The sequence below is a fragment of the Trichinella spiralis genome, assembly GCF_000181795.1.
Source record: "Trichinella spiralis strain ISS 195 chromosome Unknown Scfld9, whole genome shotgun sequence".
Taxonomy (NCBI): Eukaryota; Metazoa; Nematoda; class Enoplea; order Trichinellida; family Trichinellidae; genus Trichinella; species Trichinella spiralis.
This window is the reverse complement of record NW_003526948.1, coordinates 7308491-7321274: the sequence shown is the minus strand read 5'-3', so window position 1 is coordinate 7321274 and position 12784 is coordinate 7308491. Positions and strand designations below refer to the sequence as shown.

General features: G+C 34.9%; 2 protein-coding genes across 2 annotated transcripts; both read left to right on the top strand.

The window, feature by feature from the left end:
• The first annotated feature begins 3003 nt into the window (after positions 1-3003).
• Positions 3004-5034, top strand: Tsp_11380 (hypothetical protein). The gene is made up of 5 exons (XM_003372591.1): positions 3004-3060; positions 3345-3388; positions 3565-3777; positions 4499-4614; positions 4787-5034. The coding sequence occupies exons 1-5, from the start codon at positions 3004-3006 to the stop codon at positions 5032-5034; spliced, it is 678 nt and encodes a 225-aa protein (XP_003372639.1).
• Positions 5035-6548: 1514 nt separating this feature from the next.
• Positions 6549-12707, top strand: Tsp_11379a (conserved hypothetical protein; the record flags this gene model as incomplete). The annotated part of the gene is made up of 11 exons (XM_003372590.1): positions 6549-6687; positions 6857-6925; positions 6980-7061; positions 7212-7338; positions 8106-8698; positions 8886-8994; positions 9121-9402; positions 9545-9669; positions 10301-10555; positions 10895-10952; positions 11700-12707. Coding segments are annotated over exons 1-11 (2847 nt in total), but the record flags the coding sequence as incomplete, so codon positions are not given.
• Positions 12708-12784: the final 77 nt, after the last annotated feature.

The window sequence follows — 12784 nt, the reverse complement described above, 5'->3', positions numbered from 1 at the left end:
TTGTTGTGGTGTGAAGTGTGCACAATTTTGTCTTGGTCAAAAAATCCCGTTGAAAGCAATGTGATTGTGATTCACCGAAACAAGAACAACAATTGCTTTCATTTTCTGAACGTATAGTGACAAGGATATTTATTTATTAGAAAGGTTTCTTTTTTTTTGAAATTTCTCGTTTATTCGTTTTTGACTTTTATTCGAATTTGCACGCGTGTGGTGATTCGAAAAATGAATATTGAAAAAATTTTTTCAACGATTCAGTTTGTGATTGTCGTGTTAATTGTAATTGGCGCGGTAAAAATATTTATTTTCAGTTTTCGGTGAAGAAGTGGCAATTTTTTTTTCATTTTTTGGCTTCAATTATTATTTGGGAGAATGATGATGATGATAATATATGTGTGAGAAGAACTTATTCACATTCCAGTTGGGAAAATTTGCTTTTAACATTCCACAACTGCAACTGCCGTTGTGTGTGTGTGTGTGTGGGGGGGGGGGGAGAGGATAGTTGCAGTGAGGATGCTGGTTGGGTGGTGGTGCATTTGTGTAGAAGAGCGTGAAATGATTTATTTGTTTGGTTGATTTGGCAATTTTGGCCAATTGCGGACAATTTGAAATACCAAAGTGATGAGGTCAGAAGAGGGCGGCTGAACGCTTTGGTGCTGTGTTCAATTGCCAATTGGCCATTATTTATTAAATGCAGCTCAATTGGATTATTTTGCACAGTGGTCGGTGATTTTTCCAGTGAATGCGGTAAAATCAGAAACCGCCCTGCCGGGTGTGATTGAATTTTAAGCCAGCTGATGATGATGATGATGATGGTTTTGACGGTTTTGTTCCTCGGTCGAGGCTGTTTGATTATATTGCTTTCAAACTGCTCGCTTGGAGGGACGGTAATTTTGTCACCACTTGCCGCCGCCGTTCTGAAACATCCACTTTGCGAGGAAGTGGAGAGAACAAGCAAGCGAGCAAGGCGTGGCCGTTGCTTTTCTGATTGCTGGCACTTCTTTTGCGGCCACTTGCAATTTGCCACGACGGGCCGGGGCATGTTGTTTCAATAGGCCATTTGAGAGCTTGTCGCCTCTGGCTGTGTACTCCTAATCTTTGGGATGAATTGAATTTGGACCGGCCAGTCTGTTTACCTTGCAGATGTGAGTGGTCTCATCGGTTGAGTTTGGAAAATTGCCATTTGACGGACACTTCTGGTAAATTGATCAATGCCGACCAGGCCCGGCTGAGCTGAGCTGAAACATCTTCAAAGCTTGTCGTAATGCGACACGTCCAACGGTGATGATCAATCGACGACAAGCTCTGATGCTTCAAAAGCATCTCACGATGTAAAGCTTGACATTACCAATACACACATACATACACACACACATACATACATACATGCGTACATGCACGCATAAATGTAAATATACATATGTGTGTTTTTATTTTATTTGCAAGTCATCCAACAGTATACAGTTTTTTGCCAATTATTAATACGCATACATGCATGCAAAAATAGATCCATAACAAAGGAGTAGAGAATTTCTTCAACAACTGACCGATAAAGTTAGTTAGAAAAGAAAGAAAATTAACGAATATTCATTCAACAAAAAGAAAATGGCGTTTCTCAGAATTGATGTATATATATATATAATTAATTTATTTTTGTCTTTTTAAAATAAATTGTTATTTGTTCTTCGGAGATTGGAATTTTGTTGTTTGCTTTGGTTTTGATGCGAAAAAGATGAATTGAACGAAGCTGTTGCTTGTTGAATGTGTGGTTGTTTGATTTGCTCTATTTTTCGATTAATAGATCGTTGGTTGAGATTATGGGGAAAATTGGTGAAAATATATTCCGACAATGTTGACAGTTTGTGATTAGGCTTTTTGAAGAAAACGTGCGAATATTGAAAGTGATGGGGGAAAATATCCGAAGACGAGAGGCGGATATTTTTTTTTCTTTCAGTTCAGACAGAAATCAAAAGTTGACTTGGTTGAATAAGACGGATGAACTGCTTTTGGACAACGTCAGTAGTGATTTTTTGAAATATACGGCCAGCGATTTCCACATTCTTAAGTCGATTTTCCAGGTGCATTTTATTCAATTTAGACGTCTCTATCTTTCGTTTTTTTATCTTTCCATCTGTGGTGTGGAACAGTTGGAAAACAGCTGTTCAGTTATTTATTGTTGATGAACAGAGAAAAATTATTTATTAATTTTTTGCTCAGCATATAGTTATTCAACGGTAGTTGAAGATTTTTTTTTGCACACGAGAATAATGGTTTTGACAAATTTTCACTTCTTTATTCTGCTCAAATCCAACTAAAAATAAATAAATAAATGAATAAGTAAATGAATATATACATTCATACATACATACATACATACATACATATACATATATGTATTAAAATAACGTGATTAGACAGAGATGCTTGTTCAGTTCAGTTGGCAATTTAATTTGTTGGAAAAGATGGAAAATTACATTTCATAATCCATTTTCAAATTTTTACTCATAATTTACAGTTGCAAAAATTGTTAATTTACACACGGAATAATTGTTTAAAGGTAAAGTTTTTTTTTAATTCTGATTTTTGTATCATTCAAGGTGTATCAATTATATCAATGAAATTGCCCAGTCACGTAGGAAGGCGTACAAATCGTTGATGAAAGCGTTGAGCAAGGTTGTTGTTGTTGTTGTTGTTTTATAAAAAATTGCTAATAATTCTTATTAATTTTTTTTTCTTTGCCTCTCAAGTTTAACATTCCGGCATGGGTTGTAAGAGTTCGACACAGAGCGACACACACAAATTTGCCCTCTTTGGCCGAGCTGCGTGTGGCGGCGGAATTTTGCTTTCGTTGGCTGCTGGTAATTGTTTCTCTTTGAATGCTGTTTTCTTCTGTTTTTTTTATTGTTGTCATATTTTTAATAATTATTTTTTTGAATTGGTTCTCAGGAAAATTGTTGGAGTGTTGAAGTGAATCCGAAAATTTGCACCGCGCCCAAAAAGATCCCAATGATGTCCCAGAGAATTCAAAAATTGTTGAAAATATTCATTAAAAAGAGAATCGTTGTAAGTTGGTGATTTTTTCCAGACAACTTTTTTCACAATTTATGCAAATTTTCAATGTTGGTAATGTTCTCTTTTTGTTTCTCTCTTCTCGTAGACTTTCCACTGCCGCAGTGTTATGGAATTTGTCATGAGCAATCCTGATGATTACGGCATGGAACTTATATTACCTAGGTTGTATTTGTACTGTTCAGTTGATGGGTAAGAAAAATAATCGGTTGTTGTTGTTGTTGTATTTTGGATACTGAAATTGAATAGAATTAATGATTTATGCAAATTTTTTTCAGCTACGAGGTTGTAAATGTGCTACTCAGATTGAAATTGTTCATGAGTAAATTAGCCGTAGTGCACTGGTTTGCAACCGCGGGTAAGTAGAGTCAGTTAGAATTTTTTTTTATTCTGCATTGTAAAATGTGCAAAAATAAACAAATAACAGTGAAACAGAGAAATTATTAAAATTTCACTTTTTTACTTTGTTTTTTTTAAACAAATATTTTCATTTTTTAGACTCAATGAGAATGAACAAAGTGATGAGGAGAAATGTGTTTCAAGCTTGGTTTCCAGTGTTGGATTGTTTGGTAAAATTCGACTTGATCGATTATTTGTTGTCCTCGTTGGTAAGGAAAACTGCACTGCGGCTTCGCATTTCCCGACGGCCGGTGATTCGTTGGAAAACCATGCATTGGCTTTGGTTGTACACGTTGTTCAAATCCAAAGAATGTAATTTTTTGCGAGTGTTTTTTTTGAAAATAAATTTAAACTGAAATTATTTTTTATTCCCCTTTCTGCAGTAAAAATAACCAACATTCAAAGGAGAAGAATGGCACGTATGATGTTTGATACGGAACATCCTTTGCTCGTCGCTCTCAGTTTCCAGAAGTAGAATTTCATTATTTTTTTCTTCTAATATATATATATATATATATATATATATATATATATATATATAGTTTTTTTTATTGAATTTATTTATTTATTTATTATGTGGGAAAATATTCGTAGCTATAGCGTTGTTTTTTTATTTGATTATCCTCTGGTAGAATTTTTTTCTCATTCAAATTAGCTGTTATCATTTTTACAGTATTGTATATATATGCATATGTATAATTCATAATCACTGAATGAAAATGAATGAATCAAATGCATGCAGTATACCATGCATGCCGAAGAATGTGATTTCCAAGTCAGTTGTACACTTTTCTCTGTTCTGTTCAGTCTCTGAAACTTTCTAGTACGTCAGTTGGTAAATTGCGTCATATATGCTGTGCAAAATTTGTTTTTTCTGATTTTCTTTCTTTCAATTATTGCTTTGTTAATTTTAATGTGGTGGAGAAAATATTACTTTATTTTTGAATGCAGGATGGGATTTGAAGGGAAAAATTATGATTTTAATTAATTAATTTTTTCTTTTCAATTTTGTCTGACTAATTTTTCCTTTCAGGATTGCATTTGAAGGTATTGAAATGCCGCCTATAAAACTGCTGGCTTCATTAGTGGATAGTTATGAAAAGCTGTGGAAATTGAATGTAACACGTGATGAAGACAGATATGCCAGAGGTGAGTTATAATAACATTGGGTTATAATATTTCTGGAAAAGGTGATGGTTATCTGTTACTTGAGCTATTGTTGAGTTAGTCCAACTAAATTCATTGCAGAAATGCTGAACAGTTAGTTTACTATTGATTTAAGCAGTTTTATTTTTTTGTTTGTTTGTTTGTTTTTAAATAGCATTCGGAATAAATCAGAAGAATGGTGAAAGAAAAAGGGATTGGATGGGATCTCTTCTATCCAGAAATGAACAAGACAGCACACCTTCATGTTTATGTGAACAGCGGCGACCGGTGATGCATGCGCCGGACATTGACTTAAACGATGAGCAGTATGTGCCCGAGATGGATACTTTGTCCGAGGATCATAATCATCCGTGCAAAGTTGAAGAAATGGAATATTTTGTCAAGCAACTGTTTGAAGCGTAATTTTTTTCAAAAATACTTTTTATTGTGATTGTTTCTAGCATCGTTCAAAACAACCAGCCAATATAATAAGTATGTTCCAAATTGAATTGAATTGAATGAAACTGTGCGTTCAGGTGAATAAATCTGTGCATGCGGAAGAAGTTTGAATTCACATTTTTTTTCTGATTGTAATTTAATTGACAAAATTGCTTTATTTATTTTGTTTGTTATGCTTTCACTGTACTGTAATTTTACTGTACAATTCAGTTATTATTTGTTTCTCATGGGCGGTGAAAAATCTTTTTCAAATTTATAATTCTGGTGAAGAAATTAATCGAATGAATGAATCATCAAGCAGTGTGTCAATTTGCTTTGTGGAATTTGAATAGAATTTGAAAAAGCAACAACTACAACAGTGGCAGTGTCAATTTTTGCTTGTCTTCGACAAGAGAAGTGCAAGTAAAAAAAGAAATTGCTTGTTTTATTGCGAAATACAAAAAAGGAGAAAAATAGCTTGCGGCAGTTGTTCATGAATTGCCAATAATTGCTCTACTTCAGCGCAACGACTGGCTACCCAGTGAAAGTGTAATTAATGTGGTGCTTAACGGTTTGATACAGCCAAAAGCCTGCCGTGCGTCAGCTGCTGTTCAACGTGTGAGTATTGGATAAATTTTATATAATGAATTCGTTCATTTTGTTCGACGTTCATTTCTCTCTCTGCGCATGAAATAAATGCGATAAATTTTGTTATTTCATCATCTCCACCGTTGATTCATTCTTCAAAGTTGATCAGGCATTTTCAGGTAACGACTACTACCAGCTGTGTGACTCGGTCGGTGTTCCTTTTGCCAAGCAAAGCTGACGAAAAGGCCAGCAACCACAAAGCAACAATAGCTGGCGTCATAATATGCAGAAAATTTACCAACTGACGCTGATTACCTTGTTTGAGTTACTTTTCATAAATTAATTTATCTGTAAAACATTTAAAATTTTCAAAAAACAACGAACAGTATATGTACAAGTGTGTGTGTGTGCTTGTAATTTTTGAAATTTTCTGTAATTTAGGGAGAAACGTGTGAAATTTTGATTTGAATTTTCAAAATATAAACCAAATATGTTTCAAAAATTTATTATAAATAAAAAATTAAAAAAAGTTCAACTGCAATATTTGAAAATTCATTATTATAAATTTTCAGTAACACTTTAAGTAACGATTTTAAAATTTACGTTTAAAGTTTAAAATTTTGAAAATGCAGTGAACTGTTTTATTTTATCACAGTTATTTTCACAAACCGCGATCAACTGTTCGCCACCTTTCTCCTGCTAAGTCTTCTCAGGTAAGTGCAACTCCAATTTAACTTTCAGATTAATTATTATTCAAGCATACATACAGTTAAACTGAAAGTTTAATCGCTATCACTCGAACACAGTTCTGCAGTTCATACATAATCAAACGTTACTCTCAGGAACTGTTGCCCGAAATAAACGTGTGACGAGAATAAAACCTGTGTAACTGTGCAGTTGTTAAAAAGAAAATGTCAGAAAATTATTCAGAAGACAAACGCGAAAAAAACAAGCCTGACGAGGAAGTTGGTACATCGCAGGGCCCGCATCAGACTGATCCATCCGAAGATAAAAAGGCTTTGGACAGATTCTCAGAAGCCCAGTTGCGGGGTAATTTTGCAAAAAATAAGACCCCTGATTATTGGATGCAACCCTGCGTAAAGTCCGTTTCATCGTCAGCAGAAATTCCAAAATTGACAGTGGTTTTTGATTTGGTGAATTACCTAGATTGAATAGGTTACCGAAATTCGAAAATGCTGTTAACATTTCATTTTTTAAGGATTGGACGTTGATTTATTCAAGCAAGGAAAAGCTGTTGCCTGCACAGCAGCGTCTAGCGTCGGGAAAGGTAAATATGCAAAATGTATTTTTCAAAATTACCAAAATTCCAAACTATTTTCAGGCATACACGGCAATCCGGCCCTATTGCGATACGCTGTTGAAAAACATACGGCAATTCTGTACCATAATGGTATTCAGTTTCGGTAGCGAGTCGTATGTAAATGAAATTCGTAATCTTATTGATCCAAATGGGGAATATTTTGAGTAATAATCTGATGTGACATTTTACAAGCTGTTTTCAAACCAATTTTGTGAGAAAATTCTATAATCTTATTTCTTCCATATCTTTACAGCGAGGTCTTCAGCAGAAATAGCTGCACCAAGTATTGTAATTTGTACGGAAAAGATCTTGCAAAAACTGGGGCTGATTTGAAACGAACAGTCCTGATCGATGACAGAACGCAGTCGTTTCTGTTTCAGGTAACCAAATGGTGCACAGATTACAATTCGACTGGTTGAATTAACTTTTTTCAATGCTATAGCCTCACAATGGGATACTAATACGTCCCTGGACTGGACAAGAAGATGACACAGAGCTGGTGAAAATGGAAAAACTGATAATGGAGTTGACAGAAGAAGTATAGTTTAGCATTGTACTGAAATTTTTAAAATAATTTATTTTCATTTAATTTAGAAAGATGTATGTCGATTCTTGACAAAGAAATTCAATTTACGGGAATAACTTAGATTTTAATTCCCTGTTTAATGTTACTCATCATCTGCATGTAACACTTAAAATAACATTTAAGATAACAGTTTTAACGTAATGTTGGTGAAATAATAATAATAATAATAATAATATGTCTTGTTTAATTCATATTTTCCATATGTTCTTCTACATTTGTACTTATATTGACTATATTACGTTTGAAAATTAAAATAAATTTAAATGAATAACCTTGTTGTTTGCTATCGACGAAAAAAACTATTATCCAATGAGCTGTGTTGAATAATGACAGTTGACTTTTTTCACACTCATTGGCAGCTTTCAGTTTTGCTTTACTTCTTGAGCGGCACAGTTGGACCACTTTACTTTTGCTATAAACCATGCTAGTTCTACCATGTCAGCCAATAGCTACACCATTTTCAAAAGTGCAATAAAACATGCTCACACTGGGCTATTTTGCATCTAATATTTCGCATGTGTACAAATGTTGTTCTACACGAAACAGGATTGTGAACTTTAGGATCTTGATCAGCACGCTTTTTCTGCAACGGTCAACAGGGAACCAACAGTTGAAGAACCAAATATGGACAACATCCAAGAAAAATTATTGAATGAGTTTTTCGACTTATTCGATGAAAATATTGGAACAGTCAAAAATACACGGGCGACACTGCATGTTAAACCCAGAGCGGAACCGAAAACATTTAATGCTAAAAGAATTGCGTTTCAACTAAAGAAACCAGTGGAAGCAGAAGTTCAACGGCTGGTTAAAGAAGGAATGTCAGAATCAGTGGATCCAGCAGCAACGCCATTAAAATGGGCGACACCAGTTGTCTGCATTGATAAAAGAAACGGTAACGTAAGAATCTGTGGAAATTTTAGAGCCACTATCAACCCAAACCTGTTGCCGGAATCACATTTGCTACCGATATTTGAAGAACTCACCACGAAGTTGGTCAGTGGGCAAGAATTTTCTACCATTGACTTGAAGGATGCATTCCTACAAATGCTTGTAGATGAAAAATCTCAAAAGTACCCTATGACTCACATTGGCTATTTTCAATATAAAAGGTTGCCATTTGGAATAACTTCGGCACCAGCAATTTATAAGAGGTATATGGAAAATTTGTTGGCAACAGTCGCCAATGCTGGAATATATCTGGATGACGTAATCATAACTGGGGAAAACAGAAGTGAGCATTTAGAAAACGTGAGAAACGTTTTCCAAAAACTTCGCAAAGTCGAATTGAAAACGCATAAAAACAAATGTAATTATTTAAAAATCAGTTACGTATTTCAGTTATCGAATTTACGCTGATGGTATCCACCCGACGATGGAACGGGTTGAAGCAATTGCGGAAACAACTTCTCCGAAGAATGTTAAAGAGCGACGTACCTTTTTGGGAGCAGTAAATTTCTTAGAAAAATTTATCCCTCAACTGCATGGAACATGTGCCCGCTTGCATCAGTTAACTGGTGCAAAAAAGATATAAAAATTGTCAGAAAAAGAAGAACAAGATTTTAAAAAAATAAAGGAATTAGTAACACAAAAAAGCTCATTAGTACCATACGACCCAAAGGTACCATTGGTATTCACTTGTGATGCTTCTGAGAGAGGCTTGGGAGCTGGGTTATTCGAACGTTTCCTTGATGGAACAGAAAAACCAATTGCTTTTGCACCACAGACGCCATCAGGAGCAAAAAACGTGTATGCACCAATTGATAGAGAAGCCTTAGCTTTACTCTTTAGCGTACGGAAATTCCATCAGTACGTGTATGGAAGACAATTTTTGTTAATGACAGACCACCGTCCGTTGGTACGAATATTTCGCAAAAAACGCAATTTAAAAAAATCATTAACAATCGCTTAAAACGATGGAAACTCGTATTATCTGTTTAGGATTATAAAATAGAATATCGGAAGGGGAAACAAAACTATTGCGCTGATGCATTGTCCAGACTGCCGATGCAAACAGAGAACCATACACAGTGGTGAACAGAGAAATTAAAAGAATAAATATGACGAAGTTAGATGACCTGTGGCTTTCAGAAAAGGAAAAATTCGAAGAAGAGCACAAGAAAAGGTACTAAGAGAAGTAAAAAAATGCATTGGAGACAACTGGCTAGAAAAAAATCGATAGGGAAGTTAAACAATTCTGCCAAGTACGTGAAGATATTGCAGAAGAAAATGAATTGTTATTAAAGGCAGGAAAAATTATAATTCTAGAAACACTCAGAAGGGAAATTATGAAACTGCAACATGAAGGACATCCTGGCATAACATAGCAGCCGTGAAAGCGCTCACGAGATATTATATCTGGTGGGTGAACTGTGAACGAGATATTGAAATGTTTGTGGAAAACTGTTATCCATACCAAGAGAATCGAGAAAATGAATAGGAAACACCACTACTCTCCTGGAATACACCGTCAAAACCATGGACATGAATTCATCCGGATTGTACAGGGCCTAGTCAAGAAAGACAATGGATGATAGGAATTAACGCGTATTCCAAATGGCCTGAAGTCAAAATGATGAAAACAATAACAACAAAAGCTCTAACTGAGAAATTACATGAGTTCAGTAAGTGTTCAGTGAGATAAGTAGGTGAGTTCAGAAATTATTATCATCATACAGGAATACACCACACAAGAGAACAAGACGATCTCCGGCATAATTACATGTGGGAAAAAGATTACCGACATTGTTTGACAGAATTAAACCGGATTTGAACACCAAACGTGACATCGAAATATGGAAGCAGAAAATGTATCAGGATTGGAAAAGCAAGAGCAGAGAATTCAGAATTATAGGAGAAGAAGTGTGGATAAAGAATGAGCTGAATAGAGGATGGAGCCCAGGAATCACAGATCATCAGAAAGGAAAATTGTCTTATGAAGTACTCGTGGCAGGAAAAAGAAAACGGAAGCATGCGGATCAACACAGAAAGCAAAATGGCGCTCTGGATGAGTAAAACCGATCCAAGGAGAATGACGCAGAAATAAGAAGACAGCAAAATAGTACATTAAACGAAGAAAATCTGAGACGCAGCAGTCGCAAGCGCTACACTCCGAAAAATGGCAAAACTGCAGAATATTCCCAACTCAAAAAAAGAGAAAGCGAAAAAGAAGATGTAGCATATGTACTTAAGCTGTTAAAAAAAGAACTGCACATGAATATCTGATAAATACAGTATGGATGTTGTTGTGCTTTCTTGGTGTGTGTGTGTATGTATGTGCGTCTGTTGTAGTTAAGTACTTGATTTAGAAGTGACCTAGATCTTACAATTACCTGTTTTTTATTTTATAGGAAAACGCTGCAATATGAAGTTGTTGAGAGAAACGATATTTGCACACGTTTCGCGATCGTGAAACGAAACGATCTTCAATTTTCAATCTAACTTGTTGTCAATAAATGAACTTGATTTTCTTTAAATATAGGTTGGTAACTTGAAAAATTTGTAAATAATTTTGAAAATTGTAAAAATACGTTAAACACCGTTGTTTTTATTTTTTCATACCAATAAACATTGAAGACAAATCATATTTTTTCAAAATCATGTAATTTGAATTTAACAAAAATGTTTAAACTTGTGAAAGGAACTTTAAACAATGAACTTTAAAAGGCTCTTTAAAATGTATCTTATATTTTAAAGTGTCTTCATTATAAATGGCATGATATAACAAGATTTCATTATTTTCTCGTTTTGACTGCGATGAAGTGTCTTTTTTGCCTAAGTTCTCTCCGATCAAATTTGGTAAGTAGTATTTTTAGATATCTTGATGAATAAATAATCATGGTTACTGAGAGAAAGAAATTATTCCATTTCTAATTTATTAATTTCTTTGTTGATTGACCTGAATTTGTTCTACAGTGCAATTTTTCTATAAATGTACTTATAATAAACTAGGCTTTTTTTCAAAACCGCTGAATATTTATATTTTTCTAAAGCTTTACTTCAGTTGAATTTCTGATGGTAAACTTTTATTTGATTAGAAGCGAAACATTTATTGTTTAATAAAGTCCCGTTAATACTTTCATCAGTTTCAGATGCAGTTTATTTTATTCATCTAGAAATCATCACATATTTGATATTTAAACAGAATATTTTTAGACTGTGCTGATGGCGGTGACTAAAGTTTCACTGGTCGTGTCAGTAATCTGTTTACTTATGGGAGGAAGTGCTGATGGAGGTTGCCCGGTTTCCAGCACGTGGGATAATTATGGAGGAAGAAAATTAGATGATGGCGGATGCCTAACAGTAGTCGATATGTTCGAAGTGAAAAAATTCTATGGACAAGTCACTATCGAGGATTTACATCGATTCTGTGCGAGTTCCTTCAAAGGCGGAAAACTACTGTCTTTCACTGATTCTCAGAAATTGCAAATGCTTGATGGTGTCAATTTTAAACAAGCTGTAGCATCGAATATTCTAATACATCCTGGGGTCCGAATCTTTGAAAACAATATTACAATGAAGAAAAATGTTCATGTTGAAAAGTGCGGGCAAACCGAGAGACTATCATGTGATGGTTATCCGTATGAATACATATCTAACGGAAATGGTACAGTTGACGGTATGTTGTTTAAATGTGCGGAGAAGGGGTGTTGTAATAATACTGATTGTGATGAAAGAGTTTCCGTGCTCACATATGAAAGCACACTTCTTGCTAATTTTCCTGACTTGTCGCACGACAGTTATTGCCGATGTTTACTTTTAAATTCAACATTCTTAACATGGAATCTATCAAACGACCATATATACGACTGTGATGACATGAAATGTGATGTATTTATTTGTCAGAACGACGAATACACGGATTGCAACGAAACTAGAGTTGAAAACTGTACTTATTTATTGGAAGCCGGAGATTGTAAAGAATTCACTTACGAAGTGATATCTGAAAAAGAACATCCCTATGGAAGGGACTGTGAAGAACGAAATTACGGAGAATCATGCTTGTGCCCTTGCGCAGGAACATGGACTGAGTGGTCCATTGTATCACAAACGTGTGGTAAAGTTGTTTCCAATAGGTATCGTCCTACGCTGGATATGGTATCAGAAGATGAAAGTTGCGATGGAGCGGAAGATTCATGTTGCAAGGAGACCAAAGAGGACTTTGTAGTTTGCGATCACTACAAGTATACTAGGATTGAATATGAAACGTTCAAAGAGAAATGCGAACGGCAAAAGGGACA

Coding starts and splice junctions, on each gene's coding strand:
- Tsp_11380 (XM_003372591.1), top strand. CDS start 3,004: ATGATGTCCCAGAGAATTCAAAAATTGTTGAAAATATTCATTAAAAAG. Junction 3,389..3,564: donor CAGATTGAAATTGTTCATGA/GTAAATTAGCCG, acceptor TTCATTTTTTAG/ACTCAATGAGAATGAACAAA. Junction 4,615..4,786: donor TGAAGACAGATATGCCAGAG/GTGAGTTATAAT, acceptor GTTTTTAAATAG/CATTCGGAATAAATCAGAAG.